General features: G+C 50.2%; 1 protein-coding gene across 2 annotated transcripts in view; it reads right to left on the bottom strand.

Moving 5' to 3' along the window:
- KATNIP (katanin interacting protein) overlaps window positions 1–26,006 on the bottom strand; it is a 200,602-nt gene that overhangs the window by 50,920 nt on the left and 123,676 nt on the right. For both annotated transcript variants that reach the window (XM_060031962.1, XM_060031963.1), the window contains exons 13-14: window positions 23,165–23,380; window positions 12,060–12,197 (exon numbers count right to left, since the gene is read on the bottom strand). In XM_060031962.1, coding sequence (XP_059887945.1) covers window positions 12,060–12,197; window positions 23,165–23,380 — 354 coding nt within the window. The remainder of the gene's footprint in view (window positions 1–12,059; window positions 12,198–23,164; window positions 23,381–26,006) is intronic.

Below are 26,006 nucleotides of genomic sequence, written 5' to 3'. Positions count from 1 at the left end.
GGTGTGGGGATCTGAGAGGTTCATGCCCCTTACCTGATGGTGTTTAAACCTGCCAAGTTGCCAACACCCTGCAGACCAAACAAGCCGTATCTGTGGGTGGATCTGGTCCAAGCATCACCAGGATGGGATCCCCGGTGGGGAACGGTAGGGAGTCACTTCTCTGGGGATTCCATGTGTTAAAAAAAAAAAAAGGCTGCATGCATTGGCCCATGCTGTCTTTGGAACAACTCTCCAAGGTCTTGGGCATTAGGGCCCATCTGACAGATGAAGAAACTGAGCTTCAGCCTTCTCTGAGGTCACACAGCTGGGGCACAGGGAGCCACTCTGGCTGGCACCCTGAGGTCCTACTGCCACCTCCCTTTGGGTCAAGCCAGACCTGGAGAGGGCCTCCGTCTTGGCCGTGCTAGCCTGGCCACCCGCTCTGGGTGGAACTCTGAGTCCCCACTTCTACTTCTTAATTAGTCCCCATGGACCAACTATCTCGTACTCCCATCCTAGCTCTCTCCTCACTCCCTAGAGGCAGTCACTGTGGGCACTGGTGGGGAGCATGTGTACATATGCTTGTGTCCTTCCAGACTTTTCCTATGTGTTTACATACATATCGATGCAACGGCCATCACACCTCAAGAGTGTGGCCCAGAGCTATGTGAGACACACGTCTGCTCCGTGGAGAAGACGGGGTCGAGGTTTTGCAGGTCTGTACTACTTGGCATCCCTCTGTAAAGCTCTGCATGAGGGGTGCCTTTGGGAATAGATCCAAGGGAAAATCCTTTCACTCCTAAACAACCAGCCTGCTCCCTCCTTTCCAACAAGAGGGCTCTAGTCCTGGCTGTTTTCTCCTTTGCCTCAGCTTCCAAGAAATCGAGGTGAAACTCCATGCTGCTGCTGACCTTACCATTTGTGTGTGTGTGTGTGTGTGTGTGTGTGTGTGTGTGTGTGTGTGTGTGTGTGTGTGTGTGTACTTGCTTCCTCGGGGCTCATATTTCCTTCCTCGTTTAACTAGAGTTATTGCTATGCCTTTTGTTGATGCTGTCTCAAACCCCTTTTGCAGTGAATTTTCAAAAGGACACTTTGAAACTCTGTGGCTGCCACGTAGTCAATGGGAGCACCTTCTCTAGTCCAAAGAAAGACTTCATCCTTCTTTCCAGTTGAGGAGAACCAATCACGTTGAGACCGTAATGCATTTTAAACACAAGAACATTAATATTATTTTGATCTAAGTAACTGAATTGACTCGATAAGGCCACTCTCCTCCCTGGTCCTGGGGTCAAATGACATGTCTCTTCCAATGAGCACATGAATTGCTCAGCAAAGACTGATGGCGGCCCGGCTCTATCATGACAACAACCCAAGCAGAGGCGGGGGCTCTTGTGCTCACAAAACACTTTCCCTAGAGACCAACAACTGCCCTCAGCACAGGTGGAAAAGCCTGAAGGAAATCATTTGGAGCAAAGCATTGGCTAAGCCTACGGGCCGGATGCCAGGGAGGGTCCATTAAAGCAAACCCTTCCTCGGCGTTGGTGACAATTGGAGTCGAACCAGCTGTGTGTCGCTGGACCTCATTCATGCACAGCCCGAGGGGGCCCACACTCTAGGGGTTCTGTCACCTGCTGGGCACCCACGCTGGCTCCACTGCACAGGGAGAACATGGGCTGCCGTCCCTCACTGCTCTCTTTGCCGGGAAGTGCTGGGTCCACAGCAGGAGAGGCCGAGGGGCTGTGGGCTGACTGGGAGGCTAGTCAAGCACGGGGGACTTCGGGGAGTGAGCTGCGCTGCCCAGAGAGCTGCCATGTAGGCTTCGGGACCTGGCTCAGGAGCTGACGACCCCTCCGGGAAGCCCCTGGCTCTCCCGATCTGCCCCATCGCACCTCCTCGGGTTGAGTTGAGGGTCCCCCTCTAGGCTCTCGCAGCTGGGCTTGTGACTGGACCCTTGCGCCTACTACCTGGTGGCCCCATGTGCTCACCTGTCTTCTGGCCTATCCCCATCTATCCTGAGGCCTAGCTCTGGGGACTAAACCTGCTCTTTCCACCTGAACTTGAGTGCTTTATTGAGAGAAAATCTCAATGGCCTTTCATATGTCCTTTGGGAGGAAGAGCAATGAAAACCTTCTTTGTGATGAAGCTACTTGAAGAAGATGGTGGGGACATGTGACATTTAACAAGCTACATTTAACCTATTACATGCCAGGCTGGGGGCCAACGACTCTGACCTCCTGGCGTCACAGACTCAGAGGACAAAGGATGGGGATGGGATCTGACAGACGGGGTCACTAACTGGAGGACCTACAGCTGAATCTGGGTTGGTTTGGCCCATAGAGCAGTTAAAAATTTCAGAACCAGCTGATAATATCTAAAAACTGAGAGCTTTCACATAACGATGTGCATTTTTGGCCTCTCTTGAAGATTTAGGCCATCTGGCAGGGCGGGGCCAGGGCAGAGTGATGGCTGCTCTAGGCAGGGCCCGGCTTGCCAGTGACCACAGTTACTCTCTATTGAAAGGCGGAACCAGGTGGTGGGCACCAGATTGCCTGGTAGTCATGTGACTACCAGCAAGTTCTTCTGCTTTTCTGGGCCTCAGCTTCCCCATCTGTAGGATGGAGCTGATCACCACAGTACCAGTCTCATAGGACTGCTGTACGGAATAAACGAGCTCATACGTGTAAAGTGCTTTGAATGCTGGCTGGCACATAACACACACTCAAGAGACGCAAGCCGCCATCATTATCTTGTGCCCAATCTACCACCTGGACGGAAGCACCTGCTGAGGCTGGCTGCTCAGGGCTAGCGTGGCTGGAGACTCCCTGCTCCCCTAAGTCCTGGTGCAGCAGTTCCCTGTTCCTGGCAGAGGCTGGCAGCAGGCACAGGAGAACCCCATCCACTCCAGAGTGGAGCCTAGCATTACTCCTGCTGACTTAGGTCAAGATTCCCCTCAAGTTGGGATTGACATATACACCCGACTCTATATAAAACAGATAACCAGCAAGGACCTTCTGTACAGCACAGGGAACTCTACTCAGTAGTTTGTAATAACCTATAAGGGAAAAGAATCTGAAAAGGAATATATATATATATATATGTGTATATATGTATACACATAACATATATATGCATACATATATATAACTGAATCACTGTGCTGTACACAAGAAACTAACACGATATTGTAAATCGACTATATTTCAATAAAAAATAAATTAAAAAAAAAAAAAGCTTCCCCTCGATCTGGGCTCAGGCCCCAGCAGGCAATTCTCGCAATTTTATTCATACCACATGGGGCCTTTCAGGATCCTGGCCTGTGTGAGACACAAAAGACGAGAGCAAGTCTCCTCTCCTTAAGGAGTTCACAAAAGTATGAATAATTAGGTGTCACAGACTCAGATGCTTGCAGCACCACAGACGTGAGCGGCACAGGGACGCTGGTGAGCTGGGGAATGCACACCTGCAAGTCCAGAGGCCGCAGGGGTCACTGGGCTCCAGCCGGTGGATGCCACAGAGGGAATATAGCCAGCTCATCAAAAGCCAACTTTCCAATGTTGTCAAATGTTTCACAAGCGGTGCAACATCGTGAGTGCCAAACGGAATACGCCTGCAGGATAGAGTTGGCCGGGGGCACCCGTTTGGGACACCAAAGGCTCAGGAAACTGAGGGATACCCTAGGGAAGTACATGACTTGGTGCCCGGAGGGGTGGCTGAGACCACCAGAAGGGGCCTGGGGCAGGCTAAGGGTGTACAGGAGGCTGGTGGGTGAAGCAGAACCTTGATGTTTCCAAAGGCAGGGTTTGTAATGAGACCGACTAGGTATTCCAGGTGCTGGGAAGGGCAGGAGCAAACGCACAGAAGAGAGGAGTTTCCTAGGGACCAGACGGAATGAAAGTTGCATAAGGATGGAAGAGCCAGAGAGCCAGTTTTGGGGTCTGAAAATGGAGAAGGTCACCAGTGCACATGCACGCAGGGCCCGGGCCAGCATGGCAAATGGGAGAGGTGGTGTGGTGTCAGGACAACTGTGCCACTGTGTCGGGGACACAAGTAGGAGTGGTGGGGACTGCGGCGCTGTGACTCAGCTCCGCCAAAGCTTCCAGGAGTGGATGTGACCTCATGTCGCCAGATCGTCTAGTTTCTCAATAAAAGTCAAAAATCCCTATTTTGCACGGAATCCCTTCCAATTTTTAAATGTTGGCAATTAATTAAAGAAATTTGAAAACACGCTGTGAGCCAGCTGCAATCTGTGAGCTGCCTTTGGTCAGTCGGGGCTTAGCCTCTTCCCAGGATGCCCCGGCAGCACGAGCTAGCCGGGGACTGTGGCCTCTCCCCTGAGGCATTCTGCAGTGGCGAGGCCCTCGGCTCATCTCCCGCCACTGTCCCAGCCCCACTGAACTATGGTTTGCCGTTATCCCCCTGGGCCCTCCTGCCTGGGTGAGAGCTCGCAGGGGCAGACAGCGTGTCTGATTCCCGGCCCCAGCAAAATGCCTGAGTGTGGGGCGATCGATAACGGCTCTGTTGATGAGATGCAGGGACTGAGCAGATGAGTGAGCGGAGCGGGGAGGCGGCGGGGGTAGCGGGCAGCAGGGGAAGGGGGAGCTGGACTTGGAAGGAGGCAGGTTTGGGCAGTGGAAACGGTAGGACTTAGGGATGACTGGCAGTGAGGGGCAAAGGGGGGAGCGGAGGATTCAAAGGTGGGAGTCGGGCGCTGCTGCAGACAGTAAGAGGAAGCGGAGCCGGAACTGGGGCCGAGGGGTCTGGGGGTGGGGATACCAAGTTGGGGTGTCGGTGCAAGGCCGGGCGGAAATGCCAAAGAAAAGTATCTCATGGCTAGGAGCGAAGCTTGGTTCAGAAATTAAGCCTTGGGGAGGGTTTAGTGAATAAATTCAACAGCATGTGACTTCTGCATTCTTAGAGGAAAAGAAAAAGGACCTAGCTTGGGTATCGTTTTCTACTTTCCCTGGTGATGTTCCCTTCTTTTGGAGACAGCACCTCAATTTTCCATTGGGAATCCACCCTTCCCTCGACCTGACTTCGATGTGGATAATGTGGGCCTCACCCCAGGTTGCAGCCCAGGCCTGGCCAGTGGGGCCTCAGTCTGGGACTTTCTTGAGGAGAGTCTCTCTGCAGAGTGCTGAAATCAAGAGCGATGTCATCAGGGACCACCACTTGGAACCTGAGGATGACGCCAACACAGAGGAAAGCAGAGATATGTGATGGAGGGAGGCAGCTTCCTGAAGGCATCATGTGAACTCCTGGATCCTGCCATGCCTGAAGCCAGCAAACTCATACTCTCCTGTAACACGGGCCAAAGAACGCTTTTTTGTCCTTAGCTGGATTTAATTGGGTTTTCTTGTCCTTTGTTACCAAGAGAATCCTGGCTGATACACTAGCGCTGGGACTGAGAAATTTAATCAACAGATTCAGCTACTAAATCAGTCCTGGCCAAGGCAGGTAGGAGATGGGGAGCCCTACCCCCTAGGGGGTCTGGAATTTATCTTGCTGTCCTAGGCTGGCCCCTGCACGTGGGTGAGCAGTTCTCCCTGCTTAGACACCTGTCTGGTCCCAGATGCAGCCTGTCCCCTGGTCTGTACAGAACAGGATACGGGCCTCAGCTTCTACCCTGGTTCTGCATCTGTGTTCTCATCCCTTGGTGGGAGTACAGTATGGATCTGAATTCCAACCTTCTGGCTGGAGCCTGAATACCTCGTTGGGCCCCCTCTCTCAAGGCAGAATTCTCTGCTCACCTCTCCTTCCCCTGCTGGCTGGGGGTCTGCTTCAAACCTGAGTCTCCTGGGACTCTCAAGATGACCACACCTGTATCTTCCCGAGTGTGGACTCTGCATATAGATTTCAGATCCTGCAGCCCACCTACAAGAGAACACCCTCTGGTGACAGGCAATGGCCTAGACCAAGCCTGAGGTCAACACCTAAGGAAGGCTCTTGGGCGCCTGGGTTAGTGCCTTTCCCACCAGCTGCCCTGTTAAGATGCCATCATGATCTCCAGGCCCAAGGGTGCACAGACCCCACCCTACGGCAGAGCCGTCGGGCTACACTGACTCAGCTGCCCAAATGAAGGTCACATCTTTGACTTCAAAGCCATTGCCATGTTTGGCCTCAGTTTGTATCAACTATTAAAAAAAATAATTTTGGGGCAATCAAGGATATTTGAATATGGACTGGGTATTACAGCATAATAATTAATTATTGTCAGGTATGATAGTGGCATTGGGATTATATAAAAACAAACTCCTTATCTGTTAGAGATGCATACAAAAAATTTATGAGTGAAATGTTATGATAGCTACAATTTATTTTTAAATGTTAGGGGAAGAGATGGAACAAAAATGGCAGAATGTAGATAATTAATGAAGCTGGTGACAGGTACATAGGTCGTTATTGAACTAATCTCTTCACTTGCATTCATTTGAAAGTCCACCCCCGCCCGCCACCCTGCCTAAAAAAGAGGCCTTTCTGAAAATACAGATACTGCCCTGGGATGAATTGAATCTACCCGTGGTGCACTCCAGAGGCACTGTGACCCTCATCCAAGCCACCAAGCTAGACTATGCTAAGAGCCTCCTCTTGGGGCTCCCTCTTCCCTCTGATCCCTTCTCCAAACAGCAGCCTGAGTGATCTTTTAAATTCCTCCATCAGATTGTATCACCCTTTGCCCAAAACCCTCCAATAATGATACTAAGAGCTGACCTTTGTATAGTGCTCACAAAGGCCAGGAATCATTCTGAGCACTTCATACGTATTAACCGAACAAGAATCACCCCATTTTCCAGATGAGGAAACTGAGGCATAGAGTAACATGCCCAAGGTCACATGGCTAGGAAGAGGAGGAGCCAGGGTTTGCCTCAGCTGGGCTGGCTCTGACCATCCCCCTATTCTGCCTCCAAACCAGTAAGGCCCACACGACCCGGTTCCCACCTACCCCTGGGACCTCCCCTTACCCTCTCCTCTGTTCACCAGCTCAGTCTCCGCCTAAACTGGTTGTTCCTGCCTTTGCTCTTGCTGTGCCCCCTGATGGGAATTCTCTTCCCACTGATGCTAGCTGCTCCTTCTTCACATCCAGGTTGGGGAAGGCCTTTGATCACCTGTCCGGAGCAGCCCTGCCTCTTTCTCCTCCTGCCTCTCTCCCGTTGCCTGATTTTATCGTCTTCAGAACACTTAGCATTACCTGAAATGACACTATTCACTTGTGCCCTTTTTTTTTTGTCCCTTCCTCATGAGAAGGGACAGGGCTGTATGAACAGGACCTTGTCTATTCGTTCAACACGGCTCCCTGAGCACCAAGACCCTTATGGGCCGATATGTCGTCACCAGCCACATGTGGACAATTACCTTAATATTAAAATGAAATAAATTGTAAAATGCAGTCTCTCAGTTACAGGAGCCACAATTCAAGTTCCCAGTGGCCGCCTGGGGCTAGTGGCTTCTGCCCTAGACAGGGCAGATAGAGCATGTTAATATCATCAGAAGTTCTACTGGGCAGTCCTGGCCTGGATCACCATGGCAAGTCACAGAAATACACCACTGGAGTTTGGGATTGACATGTACACACTGTTTTTTAAAATGTTTTTTAAAATGGATTTTTAAAATGGATAACCAACAGGGACCTGCTGTAGAGCACAGGGAACTCTGCTCAATATTACATAACAACCTAAATGGGAAAAGAATTTGAAAAAGAATAGTTATATGTATATGTATAACTGAATCACTTTGCTCTATACCTGAAACCATCACAACATTGTTAATCAACTATGCTCCAATATAAAATAAAAAGTTAAAAAAAAGAAAAGAAAAGAAATACACCATTGGGGAAATCTAACATTAATTAATTAATTAATTCAAAAACTAGTGAGCACCATTTCCATGCATAAAATATATCACTGGGTCCTGCCTCACTTGCTGTTGTGACCAGGCTGGAGGTGGCATCTGCATGGTGATGCTGCAGGTGAAAATGGTGATGGAATGGTGCCACGTAGATGATGAATGTGCTTATTATAAACGAAAACAGATGGACCGTGGCGAGCAGCTGAAAGCCCACTTTTTGGATGGGTTATTACATCCTAGAGGAGGGAGACCATTGATTCCTTTCTCCTAGCAGATGTCGCTCTGCAGGGGAAGCCATGTCGAGAAAAACCGCAGGGAAACCCACAGCCCCATGTTCCCTTCCCACCTCGGTCCCTGACTCCTCACTAGCTGGGCCAGTCATTTAATCTGGGGAAACATCACAAAATGTGACAAACATATTATCGCGTCCTCCTCCTGAGCCCGAGACAGGCATCGCGGATCCATCACACACCCTTTCCTGGATGAACCAGAAGGAAAGTTCTAAATCCTTCCCAAGACAGCCCTCCAGGCAGCCATTTCCAAGCAGAGTTGACAAAACAGACGCAGCTATCTGTCCCGCAGGAGCTTTTTATCCTGAGCCCCAGCTTCTTTATCTACAACGTGGGGCCCGACCACATCCACCTTGTAGGGTGGTTGGGAGGTTAATTGAGATGATTCATTTGTTCAGTTCTTTGTTCAGGCATCAAATGTTTATGGAGTGCTCAGTGGGGGCTTCACGCCTGCCTGATGCGTGCAGCATTGGGTAAACAGCAGCTGTGATGAGTACCCACATCTGCGGGCCACCCTGTGTGCCTGCGTGGACAGATGCTAGCCTCCGTGTCCTTACCCTGCCCGGAAGTCCTCTCCTCCGGGCCGGTTTACGCTTACCACATCACCTAACGAGGGGGAAGGAACCCATCCAAGTTAGCCCGAGGATTAAACGGGCAGCAGATTTTCCAATAAGAGACTCCTTTTCTTCTAGCACCTTCTTTTCTTATGCTCTAAATAAGCCTTGGTTGGATCAGCGCCTCACACTGAACTTTGCTTCCTTGAATTCCCAGACACAAAACACTGTCTTAACAAGCCGTGTCTGCTGGGCTGAGCTGTATTGCCTATAAACTCTCATTTTATCTCCTCTAAAACACACGGTAACAGCATTCTCTGGAGAATATTAAATGAAACCAACCTGCAGCTGCATTTGTTTGCGCTTTCTGTCCCCGGAAAATTCTGTCAACAGATAGGTGTGCGTTACATAAGTGGTGGCCCTGCCGGGGACTGCGGTCCTCCACACACTCCTCTGTGTAGAAACACCTCAAGTCTCTAATCCCCGCAGCCGGCTGCTCCCCGAAGCGCCCACAACAGCAACGACGCCCTGGTGTCCTGCTCCTTTTCTGTTCTCAGCACACAGGGAAGGCCGAGTGCAGGTTAAAGAAGAAAGGCAGGCCTCAGCCTAAAGGGACGAAGCTTATCTTCTTTGTAATACAGCACATAAAATCTGCTTTTCTTGGCCTGAGCGATATAGTTGATGAGCTACAGGGCACGGGCTTGGGCAGCCAGCGCCGTTTCATTAACCAGTCCAGAATATACTGGTGACCGCCTGCCAGGAAGTGCCGGGTGAACTGGAGAAGGAGAGGACCCAGCCCTAGATGCTGGGAACGCGCCGCAGCTACATGGGGCCGGGGCTGCATCCGGGGCCTAGAGGACAGCCCCTGCGCATACCCCGGGCAGGGGAGGCTGACACGCCCACAGGAACTTTCCCATTTGTTCCAATAGTTTGGACTTTTTCTCAAATTTAAACTTTAGGCATTTGTTTGAAAAAAAAAATCAAAACAGAGAAATCAGAGAAAGCTTTTTGTTACTTCTCTGGGGCAGCACAGTGTGTGAACAGAGCCGGCTGGGACCGCGTCTGCCATGTTAACCTCCAGATCCCCAGAGCCTAGGAGATGGTTATTCGGGAGCTGGAGGGACGGCTGGGTGAGTGGGTGAGCGAAGAACCAGCCAGAAGAGGTACAGGAGGGAAGGACGGCAAGGTGGGAGGGGGCACGGAGTCTCCTGATTGAGCCCCAGCTGGCCTCTAACCTGCGCTATGACCTCGGGCAAGCATCCTAACCCCTCCTACTCTCAGTCTCTCATCTGGATCTCAAGAAGGATGAGACAATTGCTTATGGGCTCTTGGGGGAATGAACTCATTCATTCATTCGACAACCACGTATTTCTACTTGGAACAGAGCAGTGGTGGAGATGACTCAGGCCCTGCTCCCAAGAGGCCCACAGTGTGATGGGGGGACAAGTGCCCATCCTGGTACAGGGGCGATAGAACCAGTTCATGAGGTCCAGAAGTGCACAAGGGTCAGGGGGTCAGGCGAGCATCCTGGAGAAAGGGACGTCTGGGTTTCCCAGGAATACAAGGCAGAGGCAAGCATTCTGAGTTGAGCGAGATGGGAGGGGCCAGGGACTAAAGGTGCGCCTACCAGGGAGGGCGGTGGAGAGCCACGAGCCGCTGGCACTCTGGAGGGTGGCCTGGTCAAGGGGCGGGTGCCAAGAGAGAGGCAGGCTTGACGCACAGGGATTAGGGGCCCTCTGTCCTGCACTCTCTGGATCAAGGGGAGCCTTTGAGGGCTTGAAACAGTAGAGTCGTGATCAGACCTCGCAGTGGCTACTGGAGACAGACCGGAGGCTTGGGCCCGGGGTCAGGGAGAGCGATTAGGAGGCTGTACTCTTCCACACCTCCACGCCTTCGCCCGCGAAGCTCCCTCCACCTGGAGAGTCTTTCCCTTTTCTGTCTGTCTCAGGGCTTCTCTTTCCACTAGAGCTCAGGTACGCGCTCTTTAAAGCACCTTCCCTGACCTCTCCCAGCCTGAGGCGGGCTCCCTCCTCCAGGCTCCAGCAACCGCAGACTGGGAACGGCTAGCTCCAGCCCAAAGATGAGTTTGGTTTGAACCGTATGGTGGCTTCAAAAGAAGTGAAATTAGCTTCTGACGTTTGCAAACAGCTCATCTCAAAATCCAGATTCCCAGCTCTCTGGGAACGTTCAGAAGGTCTAGCAGCACTGGCTGGCATTGCTCCACATCAGTCATTAGCTAAAGCTGAAAAGTGCCCTGCCCTTTACCTGGGCCATGCGCTTGCCAGTCTGCCACGCTCCCCACCAGGCCCTAGCGTCTCTCTAACAACATTGAGGCCGAGGATTGGTTGCCATTTATCATCTCGCTTGTACTACTGCTTCCCTTATAGCAGATTAGAAAGGAAAGTAGAACAAGTTTTACTCCCTTTTCTATCATAAGAGGGGAAACCGAGAGAGGCTGCGAGAGTCCTGTCCCTCCTTGCTCACTGCGTTCCCTGCTGAGTCCCTGGGGCTTCTGTTTGAAACCCCGGCTCTCTGGGTTCAGCTTTATCAAGGCCTTCATCACACTGCCTCACACGTCCACATGTACTTGTCTGCCAGCTTTTAGATAAGGAGTACCTCCAAGGCATGGACTGTGTCTTTACATCAGTGCGCTCAGAATCGATCATGAAGCCTGATGGTACCTAGGATGTGCTCACTAATCAAGGTTGAATGGAGGAATAAATGCATATGAACATGTGAAAAACAGCCCGGAGAAGAAAGCAAGGATGAGGGCCTGGGTAGTGGTATGAGGGTGGGAAGGAGGGGAGGGGTTCTGAAACCAGAGGGGCTGAAGAGCACAGAGGTTAAGGGCCTGGCTGTTTAGAGTGGGGTGCACACACCAGGATCACTGGTACATGTGAGAGCTGGTTAGACGTGCAGAATCTCGGGCCCTGCCCTAGACCCGCTGGATTAGAACCCACTTTTTACCAAGATCCCAGGCAAGTTGTTGCGGATACGGTTGGAGAAGCGCTGGCTAAGCCAATGGGCCTGGAGTCTGACTGCAGGGATTCAAATTCTCACTCTGACGCTCACTGGCTGTGTGCCTTGGGCCACGTTACGTAACCTCTCTGTGTGTCTGTTTCCTTATCTGTTAAAACTGCACCTCGGTTCATATTTCTTCAGTTCCCCCGAAAGGTGACCTGATTCTACTTCCCAAACCTTCAGCGGAGGCTCTGCTCCTGGGGGCTCTGACAACGCGAAGTGAAATCCCCCAGCAGGCGCTTGCTACACCCAGGAGGAAGGGCAACGGGGCCTCGTGGTGCCCAGTTTGCAACTTCGGGAATCAGGCTACGGGAAAGCACCAAGTGCTTCCATCAGGCAAATGCCCAGCCAGGAACCGGAGCCTGTTACTTACGCCGTCAGCCGTGCAGTAATTCCAAACCTTGATCTTGGTTAGACCAAAGTCACGCAGCTGTCTCGTGTTGCGGATAACAAAAAAGAGCTGGAGCGGCGGGTGGAAGGGGCACGTCCACAAGGAAGGGTCTTTCTTGCCCTGAAACGCCAGCAAGAGAAGGAAGTTGTTATTGTTAGCACAATTCTGCCTTACCCCAAAGTAAGCGGGCAGTGACTATGGAAACCAGGGGAGGATGAGGGTGGGAAGCCACCCACCTTCTCTACTTCATCCTGGGTGGGGTCTTAGACCTCACCCCATCTGGACCGCATTTTGGAGCAGGCTACTGACCCTCGTCCCCGGCACAAAGCTGTCACGTGGGCCCCTCTGCCCCTGCCACCCAGACCACATTTAAAATGCAGCGGGCTTTATTTTAATCAACCTAATCGGCTTTGTTGGGGAGAGAGACTGGAGGAGAAGGACGGGAAAAGAGCCATGACTTGAGCTGTTTGATTAACCTGGCAAACAGAGCCTTTGATTTTCTTTTGTAAAACCCTGTAGAATTTAAAAAATTTTTAAAATAGAAAAGAAAGACACTGGCTCAGGCGTTTGTTGGGACGGGGCCATGGCACTGAGCCTCAGGATTTATTCTGTTCCCTTTCAGGGTTTCCAAGCCTTGGGACCCCTGTGTGCAGTTTCCGCCTGCCAGCGAGGCTGCCAAGGCCATTCTCAAGGCCAAAGAGGCAGCGGAGAAGGGGAGCCTTGCTGTCATTTTCATTTGCACCAACGAAATTTCATAGCATGAGTGCTTGGGATGCAGATGGGAACAAGTGAAATCGGGGGACTTTTCTCAGCCCTGGTCACCTCCTCTCTTGTCTCTTTGGGTACCTCTTCTGCTCTCTGTCTGGACAAAACGCACAGCTGTTCCCAAATATGTCCACGCTGGCTCGGCCTCTGTGCCTTTGCACAGGCTGGGCCTCTGAGTGCGGTACTCTCCTGCCCTTCTCCCCCTGGGAACTTCAGCTCAGATGTGCTGTCTCCCCCACTGTCACCCCTTACCTTGTCACAATCATTCCCTTCTCCAGGTGCCCACGGCTCCTTGCAACACCTGAGGTTACAATTACCCAGTGTCCCCCAAGTACCTGTCTTCATATCTATGTCACCCCCGCCACCAACACACGCATGCACGCGCACACACACATACACATACACGCACACTCAGCTGCGAGCTCTTCTAATTCATTCCAGAACCCTTAGCGTTCAGCACAGTTCCTTGGCACCTGGTCAATGACCAAAAAATCTTTAAATTGAATTTTTTGAACAATCGTTGAATGAAGAAATGAACAGATAAGTGAAATGTACCTCCTAATATCTGTCCTCTCACTGAAACTTTAGAGACTAAACTGTTCTGGCCGGCAGAGCTATTTTGTCTAGCTCATGAAAGTGTTTTGTTTTTTTTTTAAAGGCAAATTCGTTGCCAAGACTTTAAGGTGGAAGATATCCCCTCCCCCTCAGAGCTAGATGTCTGGCTTGTCTACAGACTTAGGAGACGCGGCAACACGGGGTCCCTGACAGCCGTTGGCTGGAGCTGAGTGCACTGCTCTGGCGGCCAGGGCGGGTGCTCTCTGGTGCCCCAGTCCTCACCATTCCCTACTGTTCTACACCCACCTCACCTTCTGCCCGGCCCCTGCAGGCATTAGTTTAGGGTCCCTGCTTAGGGGCTGAACAGTCAAAGTCCCCTCTGCCAATAAGCAGCCTGTATCTCTGACGCTGGCTGAAGTTGCTCCTTTTATCTGAAAGGAGCATCGCCCCATATTTGCGAGTGTCTCCATGGGCTCCCATCCCCAGGACCGTGCCTGCCTCTGGGGTCTGCTGGCCCCCAGGAGACGTGAGGCTCAGGCTCCAGCTGCGCGGAGGACAGAGGTGGCTTGTCCCAGTGACAATGGTGCCTTTCAGGAGGGAGGAGGCTGCTTTGTTAAGGGGGAGAGATGAGTTCAAGGGGTTCTGACTTATTCTGGCAAGTTTCTCAAGCTCTGCGAGAACTTTTAGTGCTCTGGGCAGCTGCGAGGGGTCAAAGATAGCACATCTCAAATCCAGCAGGGGAGTCTCATTCCTTCTCTTCACTGGAGCCTAAAATGGGTCGCTGAGGCTGCTTGACAAAGGCAGAGACTGAAGGCTGACCCTTAGACACAAGCGAGGGGACTGTAATTGATTTCCTATCACATTTCCGTCAGCGGGAGGGATAACGGGAGGGCTAAGTGGGAGTCGTGGTGTTCAAAGTCGGAGAACATTAACCTGTGGGTAAATCTGGGCCTCATTAGCAACTGGGCCTTCTGATGTTTCCTTTCCACAGACAGAGTCCCCGAGAGGAAGGCTGCCGGGAAGCTGCTGAGGGCTGACCCAAGGCACGCTGGGCAAACCTCCAGGTGCCAGGCCAGCAGGAGAGCGTCTGCTGCACCTGCCCATCGCAGGTGGTAATCAAGATGGCAGAACAAGAATCAGGGCACCTGTGCACTGCCGTTATCTCACTGGGTTCTCTCCAAGCCCTGGAAGGTGAGTACTGCAGTAACACTCGTGTCACCGAAGGAAGACCAGAGTCCAGAAAAGGTGTGGTTTGCCCAAGTGATGGAGTGAGGATTTAAACCTAGGTTTTTCATTCATTCATTCATTCATTCATTCATTCTGTGTTGGTTTGGATTGCCCCAGGAGAAGACCCTGAGGCAAGGCAAGTGTAAGGAGTTGATTTAGACAGTGAAGGAAACACCAGCTGGAGGGTGGGGAAATGAGAGGGGGAGAGGCATTCCATAAAGAGTGTGTTACCAGGCTAGGCACACCTGTGAGCTCCACGCCACCAGGGAACCTGGGAGCCAGTGTGGAACACACCTCAGGGTGACTCCACTTCCGGGACAAGGGAGCTGGGGTATCCACACCCCAGTTCCCATCAGTGTAGGTTCAGGGCTGCTCCTGGGGGCTCAGTTCCCCACCAGTTTGGGCCTGCTACAGGGGAGGCAAAGTGGGCCCTGGAGGCCAGAAAACAGATCCTCCATCGGAGAAATGTGTGTGCTGGCAGTGGGAAGAGCAGCCAGCAGGGACCAAGGTGGGAAGGGCCTGTGGGAGGCGCCAACGGCATCTGCTACCCACCTGCTCAACAAATACCGAGTGCGGGGGGCGCCTGGCCCAGCAGATCCCAGCTCTGTGCCAGGAGGGGAGGCAAACAAGTAACACTGCCAAGAAAAAAAAAAATCAAGTGGGGCTGGGGGTGGGGGAATAAATTCAATGAAGAAAATATGAGAGAATTATTAATGGCCAATGGAAGGACTAGTTTAGAACAGATGGTCAGAGAAGAAGGTTTCTCTCAGGAGGTAACTTTCTAACTCCTAACATAGGTGCTTTCTCCAGCTTTAACCTAACACAGATCCACACCCCCCCAGGGAGATGCTGGACTGCCCTCAGGAGTAGCCCCGATTTAATAAGTTATCGCCTTAAAAAGGAACAAACTCCTGATACAAAAATTTGGTTAGATGTCAAGGGCATTATACTGAGTGGGAAAAAGTCAGTCTCAGAAAGGTTACATATAGTATGATTCCATGTATATAGCATTCTTGAAAGGACAAAAAGTATAGAGAATAGGTTGGTGGCTGTCTGGGTTAGGGACAGGTGTGGGGAGGGGTGGCTATAAAGGGTCGCATGAGGGAATTCCTTTGAGGTGATGGAGCTGTTCTGCATCTTGATGTGGTGGTGGTTCCACAAATCTACATGTGACAAAATTGAAAAGAACTGGACTTCCCTGGTGGCGCAGTGGTTGAGAGTCCGCCTGCCGATGCAGGGGACACGGGTTCGTGCCCCGGGAGGATCCCACATGCCGCGGAGCGGCTGGGCCCGTGAGCCATGGCCGCTGAGCCTGCGCGTCCGGAGCCTGTGCTCCGCAACGGGAGAGGCCACAACAGAGAGAGGCCCGCGTACCGCAAAAAAAAAACCCCAAACAAAAACTGAAAAGAACTTACATACACACACACACACACACACACACACACACACACGTGTATCAAGGTCTGCACATTATACCAATGTCACTTTCCTAGTTTTGATAATGTATTATGGTCACGTAGGATATTACCATTGGGGGAAGCTGGGCAAAGGCACATGGGACCTCTCTATACTTTTTTAAAAACTGAGATGTAATTCACATACATAAAATCACCACTTTAAAGTGTACGAGTCAGTGGTTTTTTCAGTATAGTCACAAGGTGCTGCAACCATCACCACTATCTTTTCCTAGCATATTTTTATCACCCCCAAAAGAAGCCCTTTAGCAGTCACTCCCCGTTCCCCCAGTCCCTGGCAACCTCTAGCCTACTTTCTGTCTCTATGGATTCACTCATTCTGGACATTTCATATAAATGCTGTCATACAATATATGATCCCTATGTCTGACGTCCGTCATTCAGCATAATGCTTTCAAGTTTATCCATGTTGTAGCATGTATCAGTACTTAACTCTTTTTTTTTTTTTTTTTTTGCAGTACGCGGGCCTCTCACTGCTGTGGCCTCTCCCGTTGCGGAGCACAGGCTCCGGATGCGCAGGCTCAGCGGCCATGGCTCACGGGCCCAGCCACTCGGCGGCATGTGGGATCCTCCCGGACCGGGGCACGAACTCGTGACCCCTGCATCGGCAGGCGGACTCTCAACCACTGCACCACCAGGGAAGCCCTACATTTAACTTTTTAAGGAACTGCCAGACTATTTTGCACAATGGCCATATCATTTTATTTTTACATTCCCACGAGCAAGGTATAATGATTCCAATTTTTCCGTATGCTGTTCACCAATACTTGTTATTTCTGTTTTCTTTTTTTAAAGAAACTATAACATCCTAACGGGTATGAAGTATATGTCCTTATGGTTTTGATTAGCATTTCCCTAATAGCTAATGATACTGAGCATCTTTTCATGTGCTTGTTGGCCATTTGTAGATCATCTCTGGAGAAATGTCTATTCACAGTATCTTGGCCATATTTTCACTGGGTTGTTTGTCTTTTTGTTGTTGAGTCTGAGTCCTTTTCTTCATATATTCTGGATACAAGACCCTTATCACATACACGATTTGCAAATATTTTCTCCTTTTTTGTAGGTTATCTTTTTACTTTCTTGATAATGTCCTTTGAAGCAAAAATGTTTAAAATTTTTCGTTTGTTTAAAAATTTTGATGAGGTCTGATTTACCTATTTTTTTCTTTTGTTGTTTATGCTTTGGAGGTCATATCTAAAACTCCATTGAAAAATTCCAGGCTATGAAGATTTACACCTATGTTTTCTTCTAAGAGTTTTATAGCCTTAACACTATAAACGTCTCAAGGTATTTGACCCCTTGAGTTAGTTTTGGTAAATGGTGTGTAGAAGTCCAATTTCATTCTTTTGCATGTGGAAATCCAGTTGCTCCAATACCATCTGTTGAAAAGAAACTGTTCTTTCCTCATCAAATGGTATTGGTGTCCTTGTTAAAAATCAATTGACTATAGATGCATGAATCTATTTCTGGACTCTCAATTCCATTCCATTGATCTATATGTCTATCCTCAGGCCAGAACCACACAGTCGTAATTACTGTGGCTTGGTAGTAAGTTTTGAAACTGGACTCACTCGAAGTGGGAGTCCTCCAACTTTGTCCTTTTCCAACATTGTTTTGGCTCTTCTTGGTTCTTTGAGCTTCCATTATACACTTTAGAACCAGCTTGTCAATTTCCACAAAAAAAGCAGTAGGATTACATTGAATCTGTAGATAATTGGGGAGCACTGCCATATCAGTGGTATTAAGTCTTCCAATCCATGAACACATATATCTTTTCAGCTTTCATCATTTAGGTCTTCTTTAATTTCTGTCAACAATATTTTGTACTTTTCAGTGTGCAAGTCTTTCACTTATTTGGTGAAGTCTATTCTTAAGTATTTTATTCTTAAATAGCATCAAACTATTATAAATGGACATTTTCTTAATTTCCTTTTCGGATGGTTCATTGCTACTGTATAGGAATACTACTGATTTCTGTATATTGATCTTTTATTCTCTAAGCTTGCTGAACTCCATGTTAGCTTTACCAGTAACTTCTGTGAATTCTTTAAGATTTTCTGTATATAAGATCGTTTCACCTGCAAATATAGTTTATTTCTTCCTTTCCAACCTCTTATTTCATTTTCTAGCTTAACTTCCTTGGGTAGAATCTCCAGTACAATGCTGAATAGGAGTGATGAAAGCAGGCGTCCTTGTCCCATTCCTGGTCTTAGAGGGAAAGCTTTCAGTCTTCCACCATTCAGTATGATGTTAGCTGTGGGTTTTCATAAATGCCCTTTATCAGACTGAGGATGTTTCCTTCTATTTTGGTTTGTTGATGTATTATCATGAAAGAATGTTGAATTTTATCAAATGCCTTTTCTGTGTCTATTAAGACATCATGTGGTTATTTCCTCCTTTATTCGATTAATATGTTGTATTCTGTTGATTAATTTCCACATGTTGAACAACTTTGCATTCCTGGAATAAACTCCACTAGGTCTTGATATATAAATCTTTTTATAAACTGCTAGATTTGATTTGTTAATGTTTTGTTGAGGATTTTTACATCTGTATTCATAAGGGATACTGGTCTGTAGTTTTCTTGTGATGGCTTTTTCTGGTTTTGGTATCAGGGTAATACTGGCCTCAGAGAATGAGCTGGGAAGTGTTCTCTCTTCTTCTGTATTTTAGAACAGTTTGTGAAGGCTTGGTGCTAATTCTTTAAATATTTGGTAAGATTCACCAGTGAAGCCATCTGGTCCCAGGCTTTTCTTTGTGGGAAGTTTTTTATTGATTACTAATTCAATCTCTTTTCTTGCTATACGTCTATTCAGATTTTCTATTTCTTCTTGATTCAGTTTTGGTAATTTGTGTCTTTCTAGGAATTTGTCCATTTCATCTAGGATATCTAATTTGTTGGCATAAAATTGTTCACAATATTCCCTTGTAATCCTTTTTATTTCTATTAGTTTGGTAGTGATGTGGCCCCTTTTACATTCCTGATTTTAGTAATTTGAATATTTCCCCCTTTTTTTGTCTTGCTCAGTCTAGCTAAAGGTTGTTCATTTTGTTGATTCTTCCAAAAAACAACTTTTGGCTTTGTTGATTTTTCTCTATTGTTCTTCTCTTTTCTGCACTTTTTTTTTTTTTTTTCCCGGTACACAGGCCTCTCACTGTTGTGGCCTCTCCCGTTGAGGAGCACAGGCTCCGGATGTGCAGGCTCAGTGGCCAGGGCTCACGGGCCCAGCCACTCCGCGGCATGTGGGGTCCTCCCGGACCGGGGCACGAACCCGTGTCCCCTGCATCGGCAGGCGGACTCTCTACCACTGCGCCACCAGGGAAGCCCTGCACTGTTTTTTTAAAAACAATTTCCTGTGAGTCTATAATCATTTATTTTTAAAAGTTCAAAAATGTATTGCTCTACGTGCTAGGGATACAGTGTGAATAGGACGGACAAGAACGTACAGGTTGGTGGGAGGAGACAGATCAGAAACAAGTGAACAAAATCACTTTTGATGGTGGGAAGTGGTCTGAAAAAAATGAACAAAGCTGATGTGATAGAGACTGGCATAGGGAGGGAACAGGACTCCTCCAGCTTGTAGAGTCCGGGAAGGTCTTGCTGAGAAAGTGACACCTGGGCTGAAATCTGAGTGACGAGAAAGGAAGGAGCCACATGAACATCTGGAGGAGGGATGCTCTGGGCAGAGGGGGCGGCAAGTGCCAAACCCACAGGTGAGAACGAGCTTGGCAGGTCAAGGGAGCAGAAGGGAGCCCTGGTATGTGAGGCCGGCAGAGAGGGAGCTGGAGGTCGGTTCACAGACAGCCTCCGGGGCCACAGACAGGCATCCAATTTTCCCCAGAAAGTCACGGCAGGGGTTTTAAGCAGGGGAGGGCTGCAAGCTGACATTTGTTAAAGATCCCTTTGGATACAGAGTGGAAAATGGAGTGGATGGGGGCAAGAATGGAAGAAAGGAGTGAGAGAGGAGACCACTTAATAGTTCCAGTGAGAGGGGGCAGCTGATCAGACTTGGGAAGAACCAGTGGAAATGGAGAGCAGGGGCCCGATCCAGGCTCCGTGTTGGAGGCGGAATCAATAGGACTTCCTGATGTGTTGGAAGGGGAGGGGGCGTGGGGCAACCGAGGGAGGCTCTTAAGTGGTGGGCTTTGCAGCTGAGCGGATGGGGATGCCATTTACTGAGCTGGAGGAGGAAGAGATGAGGGCATGGGCCAGGGAATCGACACTCAGGTTTCAGGTCTCTGAAGTCTGAGGTGTTGAGCGGAAGCTGACGTTCAAGTCAGGAACTCGGAAGCAGGCAGGGCTGGGCATATAAATTTGGAGCCAACTTGAAGCCATGGGCCTGGGGGTGGCGAGGAGAGAGATGGGGTGGGCAGGGCAGGAAGGAGGGTTTGCACTGAACACGGGGCACTCATAGGCCCCCCGCAGGTGCCACATTCACCTCCACTGAAGCAACTTCTCTTTCAAACCCAGACTCTGCTTTCAGGTATCTTCTCCTCAGCTTTCAGCCGAGCCCCACCACTCCACAGCAGTGTGGCCTGGACGAGTCACTCATCCTCCCTGAGACTCGGTTTTCTCGTTTATCAGATGCGGAAAGTCATCCCGAGGTTCATGTGAGGAATCAGTGAGGGATGCCCGAGACCCCAGCGAAACTGAATGGCTCTGAGAGGCAGTGTGTTCTGGTGGCCCCAGGCGTGGTTCACAGGGCGACTATCAGAAAGACCCCAGGCCAGGGCAGCAGGGGGAATCCAGCCCACCCACAGCTGGGCCCAGAGATCTAGCAGCCCAGGGTGAGACAGCTGCCTCAGGGCCCAAAATTTAAGAAAAAAACGAAACCCACCCAAACCCTGGGCCCAAGTCCTCACTGCTATCCATGGCAATGCTCATCAACCTCTGCTAAACAGAGAAAAGGGGAGAGCAATCATCAGAATCTGTCCCCATTAAATCCAGTGATGCTTTTTATCGCCCCTGGTATGCTCTGTTCTGTACAGTAGGCTTCCAAAGTGCCACTGCTTTGCGCACAAGGGGGACGGGAGAGGTTTAGCGAGGGCTGGTCCAAGCCTCCGCAGCACGCATGGGAGCCTACAGACTTGAAGCAGGAGCAGAGAGGGGGATGCAAGGCCAGAGCGTCCAAGTGGCCACGACCTGTTTCCATCAAGGTCCCAGAGCTGCTAATCTTTAAGTGGGCTCAGAAACCACTCAGTCCAACCCTACGGACAGGCGGTGTTTCCTGGCTATCTCACATCTACCTGCCTTTCTTTCAGTAACAACCACAAATTTCTTCAGGGAAAATTCCCTCCCTGCCCCACTTGGGGCATCTTAGTGGAACTGGCAGCAAGGTGCCTGGCCCTCCTAGCCAGGTTGGTCCATCAGCCTGCCTTTCCTGGACTGGGTATCTCCAGCAGAATGACAAGATGGCAAACCAACTAACCAACCAAGCAACCAACAAACACTGCACCCCCCGCCAAAAAAAAAGAAGACCAAACTGTCGGTACTCATGCATCCCGGGAAGCTACCCAGAACCCCAAGTTGCTCACGGGGCCTGTCCTCTTTTGGCCTGGGTGACAGTGAACACACCAGCTACTCAAAGGCCTTGCAACAAATTTCTTTTCAAAAATCTGCTAAAGAGAGCCAGACTCAGTTTCTTTTGCTGGAAAAATAAGAATCATACGAATTACCCAGGCCCTCCACTCCCATTCTACAGGGGGCAGAAAAAAATGACTCTCAGAGAAGGCAGGTAAGATGCCCAAGGCTAGAGAGTCAAGACCAGAACCTGGGTCTCTAGAGCTGGGGATTTCAAAGCCCTCCTTTCTTGCTTCTTTTCCTTTAAATGGCAATAATATTTACTTCATAGTGGTATTACTGCTACTACGACTAGTAACGACGGAAACAGTAATAGATGATGTTTTGAAGCCCTTTCGAAGAGTGAGGATCATATTTACACGTGATCCTTAAAACAGCGTATGAACGTAAGTATTATTATTCTCCCCGTTTTACAGACGAGGAAATCAAAGTAGATGTTAGGTGAGTTGCCCACGATCATGAAGCTGTAAGTGATTAAGCTTTGAACCCAGGCCTCTCTGCTTCTCCAGCCTGTACACTGTTTCGTTTATATAAGATTATATACACAACACACTTAGCATGGTGCCGGCACAAAGCAAGAACTGAACATGTGGCAATTGTCTTCATTTTCAATACCTTTAAAAAATTAATAATTTGTTCTTTGGAATAGCAAATACATGTACGTCGCAGGAAATTTAAAAGATGCAAAAAAGCATCCAAGCGAAAGTCTTCCTATCGCCCCTGTCCCTTGCTCAGCCAGTTCTGTGGCCCAGAGGCAACCTCTATTCCCCATATCTCGGGCCCCACCCAGAGGTCACGGTGACTGACGCTGAAGCACTAGCACCGTAAAGATGTCAGTGCTGGGCGGTCTGTCTAGTCTCCTGTGTCCAGCTTGCAAGTGGCAGGAAGAGAAAATGTCAGTGCTTTTCCTTTTTTAACTTTCAGATATTTAAAAGAAAGTGATGTTCCACGTTTGCTGGGTGCGTACTCCATGCCCCAGGGAAGCAGGACCCTGAGAGGGTGCGTGGGCCCTGGGCCAGGCTGCAGGGGGTGCATTTGCACCGCCCCCCTCCCCCCTCCCCGACCTTCCGGCTGTGTGACCTTGGCCAAGTCAATGCCCTTGTCCAAGCCTTAGTTTCTTCATCTACAAAACATGGGTGTTGCCCTCAATGACATCCCAAGGTCCCATGTTTGGTGGTTACTATGGGAAACTGCAATGTAGATAAAGGGGGTGAACCGGCTCCTCTTTGGCCCCTCACCCCCCATAAGAACCCTCTACAGAGCAGGGATCTGGGCAAGAGCTCAGGGCGGGGGGTGCCGCTGGAGGCCCCTCCCTGTACCTTGCCCTCCGGTTCCTCCCCACCCTGCCCAAATGAATGGCTGTGGACGACTACATCATCCTTCCCCTTGCTGCACCCACACCCTTATCGTGGGCTTATCGTGGGCAGAAAAAATGCATCAAAACATGCGGCCAAGACTCACACAAGGCCGCCTCCACTTACAGCTAAGTTCCTGCTGACCAGGTGGCCCGGCTCCCCGGGCGTGTCAGAGTTCCGGACAGCCACATCGTGAGGCGACACATAAAGCTTTATGTCGTTCCGGTCGAAGAATTCCACTTCCGTGAGACCCACCCACGACGCGCTGCCCCAGTTGGACTGGATATCCATGGTCACGTAGATGGCATCCTTGATCTCTTCTGCTTTCGGTCCCGATTTGTCCTTAGCGAGGAGAAAAGTAATGCCAAAGGATGGAAACACAACAGGTGGAATCCAGCTCTACCGCTAAATGACAAGGTATTTAATCGCTCAGTGCCGGGTTTCCCCCTCTGTACAATGAGGATAAGAAGAGCACCCATTACAGATGGTTATCATGGAGATTAAATGAGCTCATGTTTCTAAGGCGTTTCAAACATAGTTACTAGAGGAATTTCCTGGCGGTCCAGTGGTTAGGCCTTGGCAATTTCACTGCCGGGGCCCAGGTTCGATCCCTGGTCGGGGAACTAAGATCCTGCAAGCCATGCAGTATGGCCAAAAAAAAGTTACTATGAACCCTGGCACTTAGTATCTTCTGTAAGAGTCTGCAAATAACAAAGAATGCTTAAAAGGCATCAGATTCTGCCTGAACACGTACTTTTCTCACCCACTACCTAGGGTTCATGTCCTATAGGCATGTCACAACTTCTGCTGAATTGGGCTGGTGTTATGGGCAAAATTGTGTCCACCACACACAAATTCAGATACTGAAGCCCAAACCCTAGTAGCTCAGAAGGTGACTGTTTGGAGACAGGGCCTTTAAAGAGGTAATTAAGTTGAAATGAGGCCGTTAGGGTGGGCCTAATCCATTCTGACTGATGTCCTTACAAGAAGAGGACATTTGGACACCTAGAGAGACACCAGGGATGGGCAGGCACAAGGCAAAGGCCGTGTGGGGACTCAGTGAGAAGCTGGAGAACATCCTGCCAACACCTGGATCTTGGATTCGCTTCCAGAACTGTGAGAAAAGAAGTCTCTGCTGTTTTATCCACCCAGTCTGTGGTACTTGGCTGTGGTAGCCTAGCAGATGGCCTATCTAACACAGTAGATAACACAGGACCCTGGACAAGTCAGTTGACATCCCCCTGCCTGGTTGGGGACCAGGAGATGACACCATAGATCTGACAACCCTGTCCCAGAGATTAAGTGGGGTACGCACCCGGAGAAGACCCGGTCAGCAGTCCTGGCCTGCGTGCACTCTCTAAGTGGCCACTTCCGCCCATTTCTCTCCTCCCTGGATTTTAATGCTGCCTCCTTCGCGGGTGGGTTGTCTGGTCTGAGAGGTCGTGAATGCCATCAATCAATGGCCACACTGTGGAATGGCTTCCCGAGGCCCCTTCGGGCTCCGACTGCAGTGCTGGTCGCCACAGATCAGCCGCTTAGAAAATGGTGCCTTCCCCGCACGCACATGCCCTCTCTTAATTAACACCGTAATGGTTCTGTGAGCAGGAAGCTGAGCAAATGAACAGCAACTGTTCCCTACTTATTTTTTTAATTAATAGCCAGTGAGACGTGCTAGTGCTCTCAGCGTGTGTTTGGATGAGCCTTGATTGTCAGGTGATGGGATGGGGACATGCAGGGAGGGAAGTCAGCTGTCAGCTCCCGGAAGGAACGCAGGGGCTGTGTTTATCAGCAGACCCCACGGCTTCCTCCTTCTCTGCCGCGGGGCCTTGTGGGCCCAAGCCAAGCCCTCTGCTACCCTGGGCCTGAGTCCCAGGCAGGCAGGATGGTGATAAAACTCAACTGGCCCGGCTCAAGCCTCGGGGATCGGGAGGTTAATGAACTTGTGCTTGGGAGGCGCGTTCCGCTGCCAGGTGCGCCCTGTGGGAGGCGTGAGGATGCGGCGCTGGTCACCGTGGTTGTTGGCCATTGGGAGGAGGCCAGATGGGAGGCGAGCTGCCTCGAGGAGGGGCTGCTGGATCTCACGCACAGTGCAATCTAAGGTGTGCAAATTCCTGCAGCGGGGTTTCTAAATGAAGAAGCTGAAGGGTCTATTCACTAAGGAAGTGTCACAACTTGTCAGCGTTGCAACCCCATGGCCACCCCTGCTCGATTTAGGATCGAGGGGTCTGAGGCAAATGCTGGCTGGCAAGCTTCCGGTCCCTGGCGTTCACTGCCCCGCTCTCAACAAGACCACCTGCTTTTCCTTTGGTGAAGCTGCCCCTTCTCTTTTCTCAGCCATGAGGTATGGGGGATGGACACTTTCCTACCCCAAGGAGGAGATGAACTGGTCCAATTGATCAGTGTGTCCTGTCACCCGGGCCACCTGGAGGGAATGGCTCAGCGATGGGCACATGACCCAGTTTCAGATCTGTGTGTGGAGAAACTGCTCTTTTCTCCTGACTGTGGAGTCTGAGGGTATAAGGGCAAGAGGTGGGAATCACTCTAGCTATTGAGGGATCACAGGGAAAGCGCAGAGCTGGGACTGGGCACTGAGGTGGGGGTGAGGCTCAGGATGCAGCTGACACGGTACAGACACAGCGTGAGCTTCTGGATCAAGCCCTGCTTGATCCTGACTACGGCATTCATTACAAAGAAATGTGTCATTTTTCTTCTCTTTTTTTTTTTGTTTTTTTTTGGTGGTACGCAGGCCTGTCACTGCTGTGGCCCCACCCCGCTGCGGAGCACAGGCTCCGGACGCGCAGGCTCAGCGGCCATGGCTCATGGGCCCAGCCGCTCCGCGGCATGTGGGATCCTCCCGGACCGGGGCACGAACCCGCGCCCCCTGCATCGGCAGGCGGACTCCCAACCACGGCACCACCAGGGAAGCCCTCCCTAGATTTTTTTAGACGGCATATTTCCTGATTCCTCC

The sequence above is a fragment of the Delphinus delphis genome, chromosome 15 (genome assembly GCF_949987515.2).
Source record: "Delphinus delphis chromosome 15, mDelDel1.2, whole genome shotgun sequence".
NCBI lineage: Eukaryota > Metazoa > Chordata > Mammalia > Artiodactyla > Delphinidae > Delphinus > Delphinus delphis.
Note: the sequence above shows the minus strand (reverse complement) of the source record. Positions and strands in the feature narration are given on the sequence as shown.